General features: G+C 39.1%; 1 protein-coding gene across 1 annotated transcript in view; it reads left to right on the top strand.

Annotated features, from left to right (window-relative positions):
* Positions 1–6,320: 6,320 nt before the first annotated feature.
* LOC122813994 overlaps positions 6,321–21,961 on the top strand; it is a 256,454-nt gene continuing 240,813 nt past the window's right edge. The window contains exons 1-2 of the mRNA XM_044086568.1: positions 6,321–6,410; positions 6,507–6,655. Of these exons, the coding sequence (XP_043942503.1) occupies positions 6,592–6,655 (64 nt within the window). The 5' untranslated portion in view covers positions 6,321–6,410; positions 6,507–6,591. The remainder of the gene's footprint in view (positions 6,411–6,506; positions 6,656–21,961) is intronic.

Below are 21,961 nucleotides of genomic sequence, written 5' to 3'. Positions count from 1 at the left end.
TATGCCAACCTATCAATATAATGAAAAAATCAAAGGAAAATTTGAAGGAGATACTGACCAATACTAGGAGCCTGAACTTTTACTCCACTCCCTACAAGCCCTTCTAACCCTGGAAGACAAGGATGCCTGTGTAGTGACTGAGACATGGATTAAAACAGTAGACAGCACTCCAGTTGTGTAGGACTATAATGTCTTCCACACATTTAGCCAACTACTGCACAGGAGGGGAAAAAGAGTGGAGGTGTATCAGTCTACATCCAGAAGAGACTCACATCAAGGCTGGTAAAGCAGTAGGACTTCATCATGTCCAAATAACCATCAGAAAGGTCCTATACCATAAATCAGCTAACTACAGAATTCCCTTTATAACAAAAGAAAACCACACTCAACTACAGGAACTAGAATCACTCTGTATTTAAACCCAATACCATTTTCCTAGGGATGTAAACTACCCAACTACAGACTGCAAAACCTAAACCACCACTAGGTGGAGCAGAGATTCCAAATGCCCTGGAACAATTAAGAATACCCACCAGGGGGAATAACATCTTGGATTTAGTCCTTAGTAATATGGGAACCCTTTGTACCATCCCCTTGCAAATCTTCATCACTTGTTAGGTCTGACCATAAAGTAGTCTACTTCAAAACAAAACTAAAAGCAAAGATCCTTTATTAGGACAAAGCACCTACTCTTAAGTGATATACGGGCAAGCTTCAAATCCCCCAACTCAACTGAACATGCAGAAACATATACCAACATGTAAACAGCTGAACAGATGTAGCTGTACCATGTAGGAACTTCACAGCCTTGTCACCAAAATAAACAGAGCTCGGGAGCTTAATAAAGTCAACCAAAGTCAAGCTTGAGGCTACAACAGATACAAGTCGAAGACAATAACAAGGCATTTTTAGTTATGTTCGTTATCTCAAAAGCACAAGTCAGCAATGCGTTGAGCTGACTGTGAAGGATGTTACCTACTCTGAAGCTGAAGATATAGCTAACCTACTGTCTGATAAATTTAGTTCTAACTTACCCCCCCCCCCCCATCTCGCCATCCAGATATGCCTGAAAATGGCTCTTCTTTGGCTTTCACACAAGACCAAGTCATAAAAGTGCTAAAAATACTGACAACATCCCGGGATGAATCTTAAACTGCATGAAGCATGACATAGCCACACTCCTAACAACACTGTTCATTCTCAGCTTCAATACAGGTTTTGTACCAAACAAATGGAGAACAGCTACAGTCATTCCTCTAGATAAGGGAGGACCTTGCACAGACCCAGACAATTACAGAACCCAAAGTCTGAAAAGACTATCATGTAATTAATCAATCAGGTCACAAGGAACATCCAAACACCAGACTCATCTCAGTTTGGATTCGTCAAGGCCAGGTCATGCTTACTCAACTTGGGAGATTTTTTTGAAAGGCTATCAAAGCAATGGACGATGACAAAACAGTACATACCATATACCTCAACCTGGCCAAAGCTTCTGGCACATTTCCCCAGTCAGGCATAGTACAAAAACTTTTCACGGAGAATAAACCCGTATATATCACCTGCTGGATTACCAACTGCCCGTATACATCACCTGCTGGATTACCAACTGGCTCACAGACAGGACACAGAAAATAAAAAGTCAGAGAAAGTTACCTCCACAGAGACCAGTCGAGTCCCCCAGGGTTCTGTGCTGGGACATCTCCTGTTTGACATCTACTTTTTTTGAAGTAAAACCCAATATCAAAAGACTCCAGCTGACTAAGTTTGCACATGACTGCAAGTTAGGAGTAATCAGTGAATCCCCAAATGACAGCCATGATCTGAAACTAAATGCCAAAAAATGCACTACTGTATCCTTTGGGAAGTTATCACATGGAACTACCACAACGACAATATGCTTTTAACAGCTGACCTAGCTGTCCAGGATTTGGGAACTTAATTGGACAGTGACCTAACTTTTGACCAACATTTGTCTATTATCCACCTTACTCAGCCCTCATTAGATCAATCACTAAATATAATGCCCCCATTGGCATATATCTATCCAGAAACATGCAACTAGAATGCCCACAGAGATGTCTTACTAAAATGATACAAGGCATAAACAGCATAACCTACATGGACTGACTCACATCCCTGTCACTGTACTCGGTATCCTACAGACTGCTAAGGTGTTACCTGTGTCTGGCATAAAATACATCCGCTGACCCATTACCAATGGAATTACTGCACATCAACATGCCAAATGGCATCAGAAATGCTCTGTCTAGAGATCTAAACCTTTTCTGCAACATCAACAAAATGGCTTGGAGAGACTGGTATACTTCAGAGGATACCATTGCTACAGAACAGACACCCCGTCCACATAAAACATAAGTTCATCCCTGTCCCTTTTCAAGTGCAACTCAGATCTATGCATGGGAAACAGAAAATTTACCCCAAGACAGATGCAGCTCCTAAATGCTACATTCCACACATGGGTCCCATAAAATTATCTAGGGTATGATCTCAGTTACTCTCATTCAGAGTAGTATATAATTACTGACCATGGCATGGGTAAGGTCAATCTATAACCAAATGGGATAGGTTATTTTAAAAACAAAAAAGGAAACAGGGTAGGCTTAAAATGGCCCACAAGGATAGCTAGCCTAGCACTCCAATATGAACCTATGAACAAAAGGATAAAATGCTTTAAAAAAAAAAATCTAACTATATGTGGCAAAATGGACAGCAAAGTGGCTGAAAAACAGAACCCACAAAATATGAGCTGCAACTGCAGCCTCATCAAAATCTATAAAAATGAACAGAAGTGTCTCTCTGGGCTCAGTGATGGAAGCATTTACTTTTCTTACATCCAAGCAGATAAGCAAAACTAATGGCTAACAAAGTTTGCAGAAGATTGCAAACTGAGGGTTGTTATGTTGGCCTACAACATCCAAACCACTCAAGAAGGAGCTTGCTATAGTAATCATTACCTACAGAACTGTCCACATGACCACAGAGCACACTTACAGCTCAGTTCTGAAAAAAGACAGCCCCTACTCTATTCTCAGTAGCCTGACAAAAACTTGATGGCATCTAGTAAACGTGTGCAGAAGGGAAGTCCTACAATCATCACTATCCAGCAACTCTGCCTACCTTTTAACAAAGCACTTAACCTGAAAGCACTTAACCTGAACACCTCACACAATCTCTGCAATATATAAATTGGGGAATAATTAACAAGAATGCAGTAAAACTAATTGGATGCTAGGCAATTGCAAGCAAATCTTACTTCCAACCAAAAGTTAACCCCAAAAGCCCAAGTTTCTACTTAATTTTCTCTTTTCCAATGACTTGCCACTAATACTCAAGAGTTGCACCAAATTTACAGTACTCTAGCTACTAGTACCAACTATTATTAGCAAGAGAAAATTGAGCAGCATACCCAAGTCCTTTATTAGCACTTGACAGTGATAAATTACTCAAAACCAACAAGCCACACACACAGTTACAGCTCATAATATCAAAAGCACATTTGATTGAAATTTTTTTTGGGGGGGGGGGTTTAAAAAAAAGCACAGTATTGAAAGTACATTTGACTGAATATTCCGTTTTTTTTTAAATAATATTTGTAAGAAATTGTGCACAGGAAAATGAATACTTGACTAAAGACATTACAGTGGTTGGTGTACATGCGCACATTTACAGGTTAGGGTAGAGGTTTACCATTTTGCAGGTGTGGTGTTGGTGCAAGCTCGGTTTTCTTTTTTCTAGTGTAGTGGTACTGTTAGTGGTGTACATGTGCGCGCGTTTACAGGTTAGGGTTAGGTAAGGTTAGAGGTTTACCATTTTGCAGGTTTGGTGTTAGTGCAAGCTCTGTTTTCTTTTTTCTAGTGTAGTGGTACTGTTAGGAAAAGGGTTTTTAGCAACATAATGTGTAGAGCTAGGGTAATTGTATAAGAGTAAGGTGAAGAAGGGGGCCCCCCTTCAACACCAGCTTACTTATGTGTACTGACCCTAACCATCAATAAAAACCCTTTCTCTAACAGTATCACTACCAAAATATCACTTGATCTGAGTTTTGCAGTTGGGGGTCGGAGATATACAATACTTGTAGTTGAATAGAATTATTCTATATTTTATGAGTCAATACCATGAGTTTTCAGATTTTTAAAGATCTTTCAAAGTCCAATATTTACATATATAATGACAAACATATTCACAGATCTCACACGATCACAGAAACAATACTGGCCAAGTAAAAATTGAGACCTACTTAAAACTGTATACATATATAGAGGGGGGGGAGACAGTAGACACACTTAAAAGCACAACTAACATTTTAACATCCAAACCTTGCACTTGGAGAAAAGATAAGGCAATGACATTGTTTAATTTTATCAGTGTCTAAAATACTGCACTTAGACTTCAAAGAAAAGAAATACGCAGTAATTTGAATGCTTTGTAGGTTACGTGACAATTAGCCTTCTACTACATCAGTTCAGCACAAGGTGAAAAGTTTATAGATAAAAGCAACAAATCAGGACCCTGTGCAGGATAATAATAGAAAAGATAATAATAGAAAAGACAATAAAGCTGGAACCAGTCAACAGCGTAACCAAAAATACAGTCTGTTTCCACAAGCACAGACCCGAAGCACTGACACTCAAAAGGTTGAAATAAAATCACTCTCCTTTATTAAAACCCAATTGTTAAGCGCTTTCATCTAAAACACTTAGACTTCTTCAGAACAACGCCTTACAATATCATTAGGTTTAAATACATTTTGTCACCAATCAAATAATTGATTCCAATGTAGTGTAAATGTTTTAGATGAAAGCGCTTAACAATTGGATTTTAATAAAGGAGAGTGATTTTATTTCAACCTTTTGAGTGTCAGTGCTTCGGGTCTGTGCTTGTGGAAACAGACTGTATTTCAGGATAATAATAGGACTTACTGGCACCTAGACTGAATCTGGTCCCACAAACCTGCCTATTTCAGGATAATAATAGGACTTACTGGCACCTAGACTGAATCTGGTCCCACAAACCTGCCTGGCCACTGGGTGTAAAACCCACTATAAACCTCAGCCCTGATTGTTACAGTCATTAACCACTGTAACACAAGGTTTGTATTTAAAAAAAGGGCACACTTCAGTCACTAGACATGCCTATACCTAAATTACTTACAATGTAGTTAATACCTTAAAACTTAATTACCCACCAATGTTTACAGCATGCACTTTTTTATCCCATCCAAGGAAATGGGAGATGGGACCCCCCTCAAAAAAAAACAAAACAAAAAAAAAAGCATAGGTAGGTACTAGACTAGCTAACAAGGTTCCCTGGCTTACGCCACCCAAGTAAGTTATTTTCCTGTGCCCCTGTTGAGCAGAGCCACAGAAGTGATCCCCGGGGAGTATTTCCTATTTCCCATCCACTCATCAAGATATTTCTTGAAGAGTGCTAATGAAGAACTTTGCTTGACATAGATGGGTAACCTGTTCCAGAGTATGGGAAGTCTCTGGGACAGGAATCTATCCCTCCAGCATGTCCTGTTTATTGTGGTGACAAGGTTTAGGTCCCTGGAGCGTGTAGCTCGTAGGGATTGGGATTTCTTTTGGTGTAGCATGTCCAACAGCTCTGGGTTTGACATAGCTTTATATGTTAGGCAGAGATCACCTCGGAGTAGGCGATATGCTACGGAGTAAAGCTAGAGTTTTTTGAGGTGGTCAGTGTAGGGTATTTGTTTGAGGCCAGTAATCCTCTTTGTGAGGTACTTCTGTGGCCTTTCCAGCTGCTGCAGATGTCTTGTGAGGTACATTCCAAAAGACATCAGACCATGGATACTATCACAGCCCTCAACCAATCAGGGTCAAATCCAAAAATAATCAGGGACGCTTTTACAACACTACTACTACTAACCTGAAACCATGAAAGAAAAGAATGAGAACATATATTTCTCAAGTAAAAATCTATATTTTAAATATTGTCACTATTTATCAAGGGCACTTCACCACTTTTTCTCCAAAAGTCACGAGTTTTATGAGGGATTAATCGTATGGATACTACTACTAGCAAGCAATCAGTACTAACTGCACAGTCTCACAGCATGACGTTACACGCACTCCCATCTGTTTCACACCTTACTATAGCCATTAACCCCCCCCCCAACTTAATTAATTTGAAGACAGCGCCTTATGAATATTCAGAGTTCCTTTTTAATAGTCAATTACCTGAACCCAATCACTGTCTCGCTCACGAGCCACCCCGCCACTACCGCTACACTCCAAGAACACATAAATAATACTGTGCAAAGTAACTATGACTAGTACATGGCCTGTACTATTCTGTGGACTCCCCATTTTGTATAGCTCACTACCCAAACGGGGACTCAGCACCAAGTCGTTCAGCACTACATCTTAGTAAGAACAGCCAAAACTCACTATTTCTTTATTAGCACCATTGTTTCTCGCCGCTGTTAACAGTAAAGGACACGTATTCTTTTTCCTTACTCCCAGGACTCCATTTCCTCAGCTACTCCGCAGAAACTGGCCGGAAAAAGGAAACAACAAATCGCTTCCCGGCCGGGTAGTCTATCGTCAGATGTCCGTTGCTTCCTGGGAATTGTATTTCGAAAAGGAAAGTCGAGGACGTGAAAGCAAAATCAGTACATTTTTTAAATTGCCTTTTAACTCACTGGATGGCTTGTTTCATAAGTTTTGCTAGTGAAGAACAATACCACAAGAACGTCCGCGAAGTAAAATTTCACTTTTCTTTGTAATACAGAGGAAGGTCTCATACCTTTCAACCTGTTAGCCTAAGAAATTTAGAGGCCCCAAACAGGGATAGATTTATAGTGCTCTTATACACATAGAAAGTGCACAGGGTTTATGTTAAAACGCATTTTCTAAAGGATATGAAGTCTGAAACTCAAATGTATGTCATTATTACTGATTTAATTCCTTAGATTATTCCAGTGATTTGCCAGAAAAAAAAAACACAATTTTTATTAGGAAGGAACAGACCGAAAATTTGAAGCAAAAGTATGGACATTCTGTGAAAATGTGGACAGTTGAGAGGTATGACCGTGGAAGTAAATGATCAGTATTCTTAAGTGTATGCTATTTTCACTGTCTGTACATCATTAATGTATATGCAGCCGCTGCCCCAAATGATTCACAGTGTCAAACCTTAGAATTGCTGCTTACTTTCGCAATCTATGGACAGATTGATATTTTTTCTAGTGACCCTGTAATTTATCTTCATTGACATTTTTTGACACCATTGTACTAAGCCCTTTTTATCAACTACAAAACAATGCTTAAATCATGTATTTATTTTTTGGCGGCGGGTTATACCTCTCAACTCTCCACATTTGTGCAGAATGTCCAGATTTTTCCTCATACTTTTGTTTCTCAAAAAAAATGTGGTTTCCTGGCAAATCATTCTGGATTGAAGTCAGAAAATAATTGCAGACATTTCAGTTTCAGTCTTCACATCCTTCAGAAACTTAATGCTAATGCAAAACCTGTTATTATATCTACTTTCTAAGTTTGTTAGACCAATATTTAAAAAGTGTCCCTATCATAGCCGGCTTTAGGCAACAGCGAACCCTGCTGTCTCTGGGGCCCCCCAACCACAGCAAGTTATCTTATTTTGATATTTTGTAAAATCTGTCAAATAAACAAAAGCTAATACAGCAACCGTGTATACTTAATAAACCAGCTGGTAATAACTCATTTATATTGCCTTTAAAATTCAAAGATATCTCTGGTTATATTAACAGTGTTTTATCTAGTAACATGCTTCACAATTCCATTAACTATTTTACCACTGACGATGCCCCTAGCTTAGTTAAACCGTGCTGGTGGATGTTCTCTCCACTAACTAACATAGCCATCTTTAGGTACGGTACCTGCAATACCTTTGGCTGTTGGGGGGGGGGGTCATCATTGACTGTATGGGGAGCCCCACAAAATCTGTTTCTGGTTAGGGAAAAAAAGTGGAGAGAAAAAATGTACTTCCTGATTATACTCTTTAACCTGAACAGGGCTGTGATATGGCCGTAATAGGGTAAAGCTAGCAATGTACATGAGCAAGGTAAGAGAGAGATCAACAGCCCAGAGTGACTGATCTCAGTGCAAACCTTGGATTTTAAGAAGCACTGATGCTACCAATTTTCAAGGATGGTTTTCCTCCTTCTGTAAATTGTATAAATACTGGCAGAACACCAGATACTACAACTCTCAACTTCTTTGCTGAAGAATTCAGCCAGTGCCATAAATAACAGGAGAATAAAGGCTCAAAATCAGAAACGCGTCTTAAATATTACTCTAATTCACTTAAAAAGTTAATAGAATAATACCTTTTGCATCAACATGCATTTTTGAACAATAAGTATAAACTCTGTCTGGATTTATAGACCATCTAATAATCCTGAATGATTTATCAGTAAATCAAACTTTTTACGATGAACAGAGCAAAATTATGAGCAAAATCTTTGAAATCAGGGAGGGTGACAGGTATGCTTTACTCCTCAGTGAGGTAAATAAAAGTGACTTATCCCTGCTGTTATTTGATGATGCTAAACAGCAGTCACTGATCTGGTGTGGTAGTACCAGTATTGCAATGTACTGCTATTTGCTGAAATAAGTACAAAACTGGTATTGTTATGGCTTATGCTTGTGTGTGTCTAAAAAATATCACTGATTTTTATCTGTGCACACATCAAACAATGCTAGGACATATACATTATTATTCTAAGTATCAATAAAAATGCCCTCTTAAACTGGTCTGCAAATGCCTGTACCATGGACTTGATTGTAGAGTTTAACTTTTCAACAAGACCATTAGTCTGGGGGTGATCTTCAGGTGCTTCACCCCACAGTACTTCCACAGACAAGCCAGCAGGTCTGACATGAAATTGGCACCTCTGTCCATCAGTATTTATTTTGGGAAACCTACCCTGCTGAAAATCTCTAACAAAGCATCTGCCACCTTTTCTGCCTCAATGGAGGACAAAGCCACTGCCTCAGGGTATCTTGTAGCATAATCCACTACTACTAGGATATACTTTTTCCCTGTGGAACTTGGGGTACTCAGATGTCCCACAATATCCATAGCTATCCTCTGAAATGGCTCCTCAATCACAGGCAAAGGCATCAAAGGAGCTCTCACCTTGTCTCCTGCCTTACCTACCTTTTGGCACTGCTCATAGGTCCTGCAGTACCCTGTTACATCTCTGGAAATGTCAGGCCAATAGAAGTTCTGCATAATACGTCTGTTTGTACGCTTTATGCCCATATGACCTGCAAAGGGAATATCATGGGCTATGGCTAGAAGCGCCAGATGGTAGGCTCTAGGCACTACCAACTGCTGTACCCTCTCACCTTTTAGCCCTCCCTCAGGGGTCCACTCTCTAAACAGTAACCCTTTGTCCCAGTATACAGATTCCCCCTTCCCTTGAGAATCAGGTCCCTCACTATCTACCTGCCTCAGGCCTTGCAACGTAAGGTCTGAGAGCTAAGACTGTCTCAACTCTCTCTTTGTAACCCTTCCCAGCTCCCCTTCCACAGGAAGTCTGGCATCCTCTGACAGTGGTGCCTCACTGTCAGCCTGGGTACTACTACTCACCTCTTCCTTTGTAGTCACTCTGTCCAAGGGAACATCAATACCCACAAGCAGCTGTGGCTCACATGCAGTCTCACTGCTACAGAGTAGCTCCCTCCCTGAAGTAACCACCTCACCAGTCATGGCTGTAAGTATGCAGTATGTCTGGGTCTCCCCCAGGCTACCAGACCCACATGCTTGTCTCCTAGCCTGACTACGTGTAACTGCATTAAGTCATGGTACTGACTCATCCAAATCCTTCCCATGCAGGACATCTGCAGGATGGTAGTCCGGTACCCCTATTGTCTCAAGACAACCTACTATTGGCATTTTGTCTTCCCCACTTACTGGCTCTCTCACTTTTTGTTCCCCACCTTGCCTCCATGGACATCTATATGCCACATGACTCCACTGGTTGCATTCAAAACATTTAACCCTAGGTCCTGGATGTGTATCTGGACTAGTGGCTTCCCCTGCTACTGGGAGATTCTGTGGGGCAGTCTGTGCTGCCCACCATGGGTTCCTTTAGACACATGAGCAGTACTGGGGGGGGGGTCGCTTTCCTGTGCAGGGGATTCCCTGATTGCTAGGTATAGGTCTCCCTTCTTCCCCAACTCATCTGAAGTAACACATTGTCTATCAGCTAACCAGATCCTCATGTCCTCAGGCAAAGTGCTAAGGGGTTGTTCCCTCACCAAAATGTCTGCCAGCCCTTCAAAAGTGGTAACCTGACATACACTCACCCACTTATGAAAATAAGTGCTCAGTTCAGCAACATATTCACACATACTTTCATCTGCCTTGCGTCTATGCTCACAAAACTTTTTCCTATAAGTTTCAGGTGTTAGCATAAAAAATTCTAACAAGCAGTTCTTAACAGTAGTAGAATCAAAACATTCCTGATCAGAAATTTTAGACAACATAGTTACAGCTTTACTATGGAGTAAGGGGGTCAGGAACCATACCCACAGCCTTTGGTAAACATCATACTGTTTACATACCCTCTCAAACATGTGAATGAAACTATCAAAATTATCTCCCTCTGTAAACTGTGGAAGAAATTTACTGCTTTTTGTGCTTCTGGGCTCCGGTTACTCCCTTCCACATTACTTCCATGACTCTGGTGAAGAGTCAGCATCTCCTTCTCGTGCTGCCTCTGCCTTTCCTTTTCCTCAGCTTCCAGGCATAGCAGTTTCTTATTCTCCTCAGCCTGCAAACATTGCAGTTTCTCATTGTCCTTACTCTCTAGATGCCTCAGTCTCTCAGCTGCTTCTGTTTCCAAACTCCTGGCCTCCAACTCAAGTCTCTTTAGCTCCAGATGGATTTTTAAGTCCTCTGCAGAAAGGTTGAGCTGTCTATTCTCTGAGTGTGGTACATCTCCACTGCCAGTCTGATCGTCCTCCTGGTTGCTGTTTTCTGATGTAGCTGTGGCCAAAGCTGCAATCATGTCTGCCTTAGTCAGGTTTCCATGCGCCAGTCCCCTAGCCTGGCATATCTCAGACAGCTGGCTCCTTGTCAACTTTCCGTACTCCTCTGCTGACATGCTGCCTCCTCTCCCTGACTAACTAAGCTAACAAAAGAAATAAAACAATTGTGATCTGAACTCTAAGTATTCACTGTGTGGCTGATTTAGAGTACAAAAACACCTTTAGTGATTACTGTGCACAAGATACAGGAATTCAGTCTACCCACACCACTACAAGCCAATTAGTATTTGTCAACCAATTAATATGTGGTATGGATATCCCACCACTGCCAAACAATTAATAGGTGATGCCTGTCCACTGGCCCAGCAGTCAAGGAGTCTCAATCCTCACCACTAACACCAGTGAGGGGCATCCACATAGGGAAGGATAACAAATACGCACACAGTAAAGTACAATTTCCCTTAAGAGCACACAGAGATCACAGTGAGTTTGGGGCTGGTTTCTCACATTCTCTCCAGATCCCCAATAAGACTCCCCACTGGCACAGCTATAGGGGTCCAGATCTCAGCCTAGTGGACAAGCTAAAACCTCCAGCACCCTCTCTGTCCAACCAGTGCTTCGTGTCTCTGCCCAAGTAGCTGACACACATACTTTGAGATATGAGTTATATACAAACACACAGAGACTCCTTGGGAAGGCTGGCGCAGGTTCTCCAGCTGTGCCCCTTTTACCCAGACTATATGGTAGTACCACTTGACACCACCCACTAATATTTATCAGCTACTAAAAAGGCCCTTAACCAAAGGGTGTCCAATTATTACTGTGCAATATTATTATCCAAATGGTAAGTGCAACTGAACAGTCAAGGCTTATTGGATTGGCTTGGCCAGTATCAATAAATACATGCAATGTACTCTAGAGCTTAAATTAACTCTACAGAAAACAGCCACAGTTGAAAGGTTTAAAAATATGTAATAATAAATAATAAAAACGCAAGACAACACTTCTTACTGCACAGTGCTAGATAGAGTTCAGAGATCACAGATAAATACTTAAAATAATACAGTAGAAAAGTTATGACATCAATACAGAAAAAAGACTAATCTAATATTCCTATTTCCTAGCTATATCTAAGAGAAAACACAGTTCTAAAATAAGCTTACATATAGAACACAGGCAGTGCTAGTGAGTTGGATGTTCTCAAGACAAATGCTAAATGCTCTCATTCTTTCAGTCCTTAAATTGATAACACAGTACCACTTATTCATTTCAGATTACATCATTTCTCTCTGGTTCCCAGGCTAACAGAAATTCAGAGGTTCATAGCCCTTTTGATCTTGCAGCTGGCCAGGAAGCCAGAGCAATAAAAGAAATTATACATGAAAATTCTAGCTATTAACTCTGGCCTCAAAACAATAGGCAGAATGCCTCCATCTAGACATCTCAACTCTGAGTTTTAGATCAAAGAATTTCACAATGCTTGACTTATCAGCTTTATTACAACAGAGTGCACTGTTGTTACATTTTTTTCAGTTCAACATCTAATACAGTCTTTTCACATTTAATAGAACAAGACTGTGGCTTACATTAATATTTACAAATGACAGAATTATCTACAAAAATGCTATCTAGCTAGGCTGGCAGCCTTCACCTATCTTCACACCCTGTTAGGATAAAGCTGATAATGACCTCTGCTCTCAAATGTACCCATTCTAAAACCAGCCCTGCTCAGATATGTGTGTTTATAGAATGCTGCTGTAGGTTATATGGGGTTGGGGTGGGGGGCTGGAGATTGTGTTGTTATCACTTCTTTAATTTTCATCACAGTCAAACCTTAGAGGTGTGCACAGGAGGTCATTATAGCTTGTGTTGGGGCTGAGGACAGTGTGATCATTGTTTTTTCTCGCAGACATCAGAGGTGTACAAAGGTTATTATACCTTTGTGTAGGGGCCGTATACTGTCTAGGAGGAACAAATTAAAATACATTACTGTAATCATTGTATTCACTCGCTTTCCTCACCTTAATCTTAATTTCTGTTCAAGTCATCATTGATGAAAAGGTTGTGTAAAAAGAAAATAAGCTATAAAATGCAGTTCAGAGCATATAGAAAGTTACGGCTTACTGAAAAAGTTGAAGAGTAAAATAAAATGTGAAAAAAGGAAGAAAAAAGTAATGTGCATGGTGTGGGGACCCCAAGATGGGAGGAAACATAGGGGAAGACTGGAGGCTATGTGTGTGTGTGTGTGGGGGGGGGACTGAACACTACCCCTGGTCCCTATTTTGGCCTTTGTCTCCCCATTATTTATGGCTTTGTTTTCTTGCTCTAAGAGGTTGAGAGGTATGGGGGTAGGAATCAGCTGCAGGGGCTTGTATTTGATCACTCTGGTACTATCATCTACTATCATAATGTGAGTTGTTTAAGCCTTTGTTGCACTCTTAACAGTGCATAGTAAAAAAACAAAGAGTTCTTAAAGGTTCTGCAGGTTTATGAGTTCCGATGAAAGGAAAAAAGGTATCTCTAAATAACAGTACAGAGTAAGAGATGCCACTCTGGAGCACTCTAAATGTTTATGACCATGTCAGGAAGGACAAAACTAAGAGCTACAAACATCTTGCAATAACAGTCAAAATTCTGAAAATCTCACAGTTGATGTGATGTGACAGCCAGACAGGCAAAGTTCTAAAGAAAATATCAGAAGATGTCATCTAAAAGGAAGCTATATAGCACAGAAATTATATAGAAGGGGAAAACAACCATGTGTATACAGCATCAGTACAGGCATCATTTTGTAGCGAGCATATCCACTCTGGGAAGGGAGAATGCCATGTTTAGCACATAGATTTATTTATTTTTATTTTACATTTAACTGGGTAGGTGCACTAGTTCAAGAATCCTTTTTGGGTAAAACTTCGATCTTAATGGCTCAGACATTTTAATAGCTATATACTTTGGGTATATAGGTATTAATCATAGTTGACAGCCAATGTTTTACTTGTGAAACAACAACTATTTTGGTTTGTATTACTCACCGTATATCTAGCTACTGCCTCACATATAGAATGCCTTGTACTGTGCATTATTTAACCCCTGTTTTTTTTTTTTTTTACCTTCCGGGCTAGGTCTGAAAAAGGTCCATTGAGATCGCTGCCCTATTCCAATATGCAAATTCAAATAAAATAAAATAGTTAAGAAGATGTTATTGCATATAGCAATCAGCATACACAAAGCATAATTCTCAAGATGGTAAACACTTTAACAAAGGTAAACAGAGTATATACCACAAAAATACACAGTGTAGATAAAAAACATAGTGTTAATTTTTCATTCCAACAACAATTTAAATAGTGTTATTAATATATTCACTGTGACCCTTTTTTGCAACGTTTTGTCTGTTCTTATATTTGCAATGTTATTTTCCTTACAGAAGAATAATTTCAAGTATACAGCATTACTATCATTATTTGTATGATCTTTACTTTTTAATTCAGGCTTGCCATCACATGTACATCTATTTTCTCCACCAGGTATTTTAAAGAGTTATCTGAATTTAGCTGAAGTGTTTGCCTTCCTAATTGCTTCAGACTGATTTTTCCATGTTACTTGAGCAATTTTTGAGAAGGCCATCTTGGCTGCTGATAGGATAAAGGGAACGGGTGCTGTAAATCAGCAATTGATGTGTATTAGTTTTAATGTCATTGCATTCAAAAGGAAGTTAGCTCAGACTGAAGTCTGTAGCCAGTTGGTCTTATTTTGCTATAGCTGTATAGTGGTATAGTGAGCTGGGACTGAAATAAATGAAGTTTTGTTTTTTTATTTTTTTGTCTTCTCGTGAATTGTTGAGTTTTGTGAGGAAAATCAGGAAATAATTGGAGAGGAGTACTTCAGCCTTAGTAGGAGTTCATTAATGGGTGTAGGTTGCCTAGCATACCTTGTAAGTGGGATACTTTGTAAACGACTTTTAATTGGGTCAGAACTCTCTTGTGGGGGAAGGAAAGTCAACTTGTGGTCTAATGTTAAATCTAAGTTCCTCTGTTGGTAGACTAAAGAAAGATTTTGCCTAATGGGCCTTTCAAGATTAATGGTTGAGTCAGGACACGTTTTTGGGATATGGCTAGAAGCATACCTGTGTTTTTTTTAAATTTGTCTAGCCATAGCATAATTCAATAGTAGATCTAAATCATTTTGTAGAAAAATGCATATTTTATTTGAGTACCAAATATCTTTGGTAAGAACAATATAATCTACATGCAGTGCACACTTTAAATTTGGTAAGTTCTAGGTGGACTGTTTATAAACAGACAGAATATTAAGGGACCTAGCACTGACCCCCAAGGAATGCTTCTGGAAGATATACCATCAATTTTTCAAGTTATTAGAAACAACAGCAAATGCCCTGCTACTCAGGTGGTCTGAAACTAGTAACAGACTTCATTTGAGACAACATTTTAGTTTTTTTTGTAGCAGGATTCTGTGATTGATTGTCTCAAACTTTCGACTCATGTCTGCAAAGATAACTCCTGTAAACTGTCCTTTTATTATATTACAATATACTTCATTTGTTAGGCACTAAATAGCTGTTGAAGCACTGTATTTAAATCTGAACCCATGTTGTTTACCTGTCAGATTTTCAGATGTCTGTAGATATATAGTGTTTGGGTATAGACAAGTTTTTTTTTTTTTTTTTTTTTTAATAAGATTGCTGCCAGGAGAGTCAGTATTAAGTGTTGGCCAACAGTCACTGGCAGACTTTGAAGATGAAACCTTTTGTGTTGGGGAAGTTATTAGTTCATGGTTAAGAGTTTGTGGGGCCACTTTTGTAGGTGGTGACAGGTTACAATGTGTGCTAAAGGTCTACACAATACCTCTTTTTCCTGAATTGAATATCATAGCATGAATAATATGGAAATATAGATGATACTGAGAGCACTGTGCTTAGGAGCTCTTTAACGTCTTGCTTTGTGACCCTTTTAAAGTGTTATGATAGGATATTTTACAAAAGGTTGTTGAGTGTGGGCTATGTAATGTTAGTAAAGAAGATATGTGAAGGGTGAGGGGTTAGGATTACTAGCTGTAATAGCATTTAATAACTCTAAAGTGATTAGATTTATTTTATTACTGCTCAGAAATATTTTAGAAGATGTTAGGCATTTTATTGTGTTACAAAATCTCTTAGATTATCCTAGATACACTTCATGTATGAACCCACAAATTGATGTGTTGGTGGGAAATTGCATTTTTAGAGAAGATGGATTTATTTAAATATGTAAGGTACTATAGACGTTATATTGACAATTTATTCTTCGTGTGGGCAGGTAATAGTGAACAGTTTGATGAGTTTTTAGGCAGATTAATCAAACAGTCTCTTGGCTTGAATTTACGATTGGCAATATAGGCACCACAGTTCAGTTTTTAGATGTAGAAGTAGGGATGGATGTAAATAAGAGGACATTTAGGAGTAATGTTTACAGGAAAAAAACTTTCACCAACAATTATTTACACTTTGAAAGTTTCCACCCCAGATATATGAACATTAATGTATTTAAAGGTCAAGTAATCCGACTCAGTAGAATGGTCAGTGATGACCAACAGTATAAAGTGGAAGTTGAAGCCCTTAAACAGCTTTTTCTTTGTAGGGGTTATTCTGCTGGAATTCTTAATGATGTGATTCAATATGTGGGGAATCATAGGGATGAGAAGTACCCTCCCATTCATACAGCTGGATTTCAGAAAAAGAATCTTAGTCAGAACATGATGCAGAATGAGGAATTTAAATATGCATTTCCAGTACCTATGAGTGTTGATGGACCTAATATTAGAAGAATTGTACAACAAAATTGGAAAATTATTTTAGGTAATGAGGAACTGAGTAAAGTTATAGGGACTCAACCAAATTTTATAAATAAAAAAAAAAAATTTAAAAGAGATTTTGGAAGGTGGACATAAGTGTGAAGATCATGACCGAGTAATTACTCGGTTAGGTACTTTTGCTTGCACAAATTGCAATCAATGTAGGTATATGGTGTACGGAGTCATCATTTTAAGCATTTAAAATATACTTTAACAGCCAGATGTAGGTTTGACTGCCAGAGTGAGGGTTTAGTATATCTTGCAGTGCATTCCAATTGTGAAAATGTCTATATAGGAAAGACTATTAGAAAGTTGAAAGATAGAGTTAGGGAACACCTGCTTGCTTTTAAGAAAAAGATATAAATAACGCATTAGCAAAGCATTCTCTGAGCTGTGAAAACTTTAGAAAGTTCACTTTTTTATAGTAGAAAAAGTTAACACAGATACATTTGTGGGTTCATTTAATAATTTTTTTAGAGAAGATAGATTTGAAATGGCAGATTTTTTAAGAGCTGACATTACACCTGGCATTAATGACAAAGTTTTGGTTAAAAGTCATTTGAATTATGTCAATTTTTTACATAAAGATGAAACACTTGTGTGTTATGTTTTAAAGTTTTGTTACAAGTTTGTAGTACATTTTATATCTTATGTTTTGTAAGTGCATTGGTTATTCAATTATTATGCCTTTAAGGATTAATTACTGTGGGAAGTGATGTTGGGTTGTTCTTGATATAAAAGGAAATGATGTGAGCAGTGTATTGTATGATTCTGAAGAAGTTCTGTAATAAACGGGACAAAATAGTCATAAGTGAATGTGATCACTCAGTGTACTACATCTGAAAGAAATACATGTACTGTGGATGATGTTGCAGTTGGTTATATGCAGAATGATTTTATTTCCCCGCTGCAAAGCTGTTTGTGTGGCAAAGAGGAATAAGGCTTCCATACGGTGTGCTGAAGGTTCAGTGGAGTCCGATTTCAAACCCAGACCTTTGTAAAAACATTTCATGTGTGCTAACAAACATTTTGTAATGTTTATTTCATAGATTGCTTTTTTCATTTCTACTACTTTCCACTTTTTTTTACCAGAGTTTGTGCAGTGAGCAGCTTAGTGCAAACATAATGAATGTCAGGTTTGGCTGTGTTTATCTCATTTGTGCAATGCTTAGCACTGTGCAAACCTGGACTAGTGGACCACACAGGAATCAGACAGAACACCTGCAGACAGGGTGTCTGTAAAAGTTTAAAGGTCAAAAATGATACATTTTTGCAATTTTTGTTTTCCATTGCACAAGACTACTAAGCAACATTGTGCACCAGTTAGCAAGATTCTCCAACGCCTGCAACCATCAAACAAATGCAGACAGGACACAGACAGTCAATAATTGAAAACGGATACATTCTATTAATTCCGCTGGACACTGCGCAGACATGCTAAACAGCATTGTGTGGTGGTTAACACACAGCACTTAAGAATAAATAGGAAATTGTGGAAGTGTCATGTAACTATTCTGTTGGCAGCAGATGTAAGTGTAAGGCTGGAATAGAGATGGTCCTAGGTTTTACTACAGGGTATGCAACCAATCTTTACTGTTGTGACAGTCCAGTTTATAGCAATGAACTTAAAAATATACAAGTGTTCTTTCACCATTCTTGTGGCAACAGGTGCAAGTGTAGGGCTGCCATACAGATGGGCCTGGGTTCTAATACATGCTATTCAAGACATTTTTACTGTTGTTCCATTTTCCATTATATTCACTGCCACTTATAACACTTTAGATAGTGGAGCTGATATGAATTACATGTATGAAGGATAAGAGACTTATTGTGTTTTTGTGAGGGTATACTGTTTACTATAGTTATATAAGTATAATTCTGATATCTGGACTTGGATGGCCTTCACAATTAAATAAGACACATACACAAATGGATCTATATACAAGAACTTTGCCAGGTCACAGACATACACGTGCAACACCTCATACTGCCAGCTGTATTTATATATGATTCCTGACTGTGTCTGAGCAGCACTTCTTCTGTGGCAAAGATGGAAAATCACCACTGTGGAAAAAAAGTTTTATTCCTTTTGCCTAGGTTTGAATCCCACACTTTAAAAATCAGTGTTATCAGTGTATAAAGTCAAAAACAAATATGTCAGAGCATGACATTTATGCCTCTAGTGCATGTTTGCAAATTTAACTCACCTAACAGTTACCTCCTAATTTTCAATATATATTTCCAAGCTACATCAGCAGACGCCACTCAGACTAAGGTGAAGTGTCAGGTTAACCTTCCTATTTCAAATATTTATTTTCTCCCTGCTTGGTACTGCTGCTCTCCACTTAACATTGCGTTAATGCAGTTGGCATTGTTGCTCGGGTTTGCACACTACCAGTAAATACGATAAGAATTGGCCGGAAATCATTAGTTGCCATTGCTCTAGTTCTATGTTAGATATGTCTGGAGTTAGAAGGGAAGGTGCCCAGTTGAAGGCACAGAGGTGGGGTGTTCAGGAGTCCAGGATATTTTTTGGACTCCTGGTAAAGCTCCACAGCCAAAGGCTTTTGTAAGGGGATTTTTCCGGCTTCCAGTACAAGTCTGAGGCTTGGAGTAGTTTGGCTCAGGCTGTATCCAGTGCCACTGGCATCCCACACACTGGAAAACAATGTAGGCATCATTTCAGTGACCTACAGATGCCCAAGAGAGATACTGTCAACCAGTGGTTGACTGAATTTCAAACTGCTGACATTCCACAGCTGTGTAACTATAATAATAAGAGAGTATTTGTAATACATAGAAAGCTAAATATAGGCAAGACTGGTATGCATAATGCTCTTCTGTTCTTTTCTGTTCTTTCTACAGCTAATGCCAAATAAATACAGTTTAATCACTAGGCTTATGCTGATCGAAAGGAGAGAATGAGGGAAGCGAGTGGTATATACAACACAAGAAAAGTATTATTGTTGCTTTAAAAGCTAAAGACAGATTTTGGGCTTTTATACAGTTGTAGCAAACTGAGCATGAATATCCTAACTGTAAAAAGCAAATATGTATACATTAGTCTGTAGCACAGACCAACTTTAGGAGTCACATATAAGACTGTAGTCAGAGGTAGTGAGTTCAAATACCATAACTAACTAACAGTATTGCATTTCTTTAGTAATATTGCATAAAGTTAAACTCTGTACAAGTGCCATAAATACCTTGCTGTTAACTGTAATCTGTATAATTGGGCTAAGCATATGTGCAATATATGTACATTTCAAGGATTACTTTCAGCAATCTGTAGTTATAGTGTGAAGTTTTTACGACATATATTTAAATGTAGTACTTCAGATAAAATAGTTGCATAATTGTGTTAATGCATTATATGTCACATATGATGGTATTAATTTTCTCTCTTTTTTTCTCTCACCTTAACCCTTATTGCTTTTTTTTTTGATTTTCTGGTATGTGTTGTCAAAATGTCTCCATGTCATCCATCTGTAAAATGACTAAATACTTCACAGCACAGCGAGGTAGTCCAGCCCCAGTGGATCAGTCCTCCCCTGCTCCACCAGCTCCAGCACCAATGTCCAGCATGTCTGGGATCCAACCTGGCAGCACTGGCTTTGCTGCTCCTGTACTATCTGCATCATTAGGTAGTACTGCCATGACAACAGGTGCTGTGGTACCCTCTGGAGTAGTGGCAGAGGTGGGGATTTCATCACCATACAGGAGATGCCAGGGTTGGTGCAAAGGGTTGTGCACTGCACCATTGGTGTATGCCTACACTGTATGGAGAGGCTGGTCTCCCTTATGGTACATAGGAGGAGATGTCAAGCACTCCAGCTGCCAGAAGAATAAGGGGACAATTATGACAGTCCAGTAGGTGAGGACTATTTTCTCACTGTCTCCATGTTTGATGGGTATTACTCTGGGTTGTCCCCTCCCCTCACTGTCCCTGTGTCTTGTCTTATCTAGTTTGTTTAACTTTGCTTCCTCACCTACCAAACTTACCTGACCCGGAAATACCAACATCCCTTACCCAATATTCTTCTGTTACTGAATTAAAAAAAAATGAGCACTTGTCCCGCAAAAAAATATCTTCCCATACATAGCTTTCTGTTTCACACACACATGTTTCTTGACACACTTGAGTTGGCTACACAACATGATTATGTTGTTGTCACCCCTGTTTCTGGAGGTGACAGTCCAAATTCATCTAATATTCTGCACATATTTTCAGTTTACACTGTTGAAGAAATGGATAGCTATGGTTCTTTCCTACCTCCCTCCTGCATATTCCTGTATTGCTTTCCCTTTGTTCTTCCCCCTGCTTGCTCCCCATTTCACCACTTTCCTATCTAACTCATTTTAACACCTATAATCTGGTCAAAAAATAGAATCACACACAACACACCATAAGTACCAAAAAAAGCAATGGATCCCTTCACTTTTTGGCTTCTATATTTGTACAGAGATTGGCATCATGCACCATTGCTAAGTGGCATTGAGCAGCTCTGCAGTGCTGCAGTTATCTCTGTACAATGCCACTTAACCCTGCTGCGCTACATCAGCACTCAGTAACACATGCTGAATGTACTATAAAAATAATGTCATTGCATTATCATTGTTTATTTAAAAGTGTTAGATACACCTGGATTCCAACCCAGTATCATCTGGTCTCAAAAAGAAATGTGTCAATGCATTTACACCTGCTGCCATAGACTCAGCAAAGCAGCAGATGTGTTTCATGCACTCAATACTAACTCAGAATATTAGCAATGAGCCTCATGTTTGCACACTGCTTAACTATGCACAAACAGGGAAATGTTTGCACACTGCTTAACTATGCACAAACAGGGAAAGTAATGAAAATGTGCATCTTGCATGTGCAAGCACTTTGCTTATCAAACCCGCTGCTTGCTGTTGCACTATGCAAAGTAAATATTAACATGTATTAGTGGTGTTTACTATAGCAATAACCCACACCTGGGTGTGGGTCATGCTGGATTTACCCATGGTTGGCGTGGTTTGGTCACGAGGGCGAAGTCCGAGTGGCCAAACAAAGCCAACCATGGGTAAATCCAGCATTACCCACA

Source organism: Protopterus annectens, chromosome 10.part0 (genome assembly GCF_019279795.1).
Source record: "Protopterus annectens isolate FY-2018-M chromosome 10.part0, PAN1.0, whole genome shotgun sequence".
Taxonomy (NCBI): Eukaryota; Metazoa; Chordata; order Ceratodontiformes; family Protopteridae; genus Protopterus; species Protopterus annectens.
Note: the sequence above shows the minus strand (reverse complement) of the source record. Positions and strands in the feature narration are given on the sequence as shown.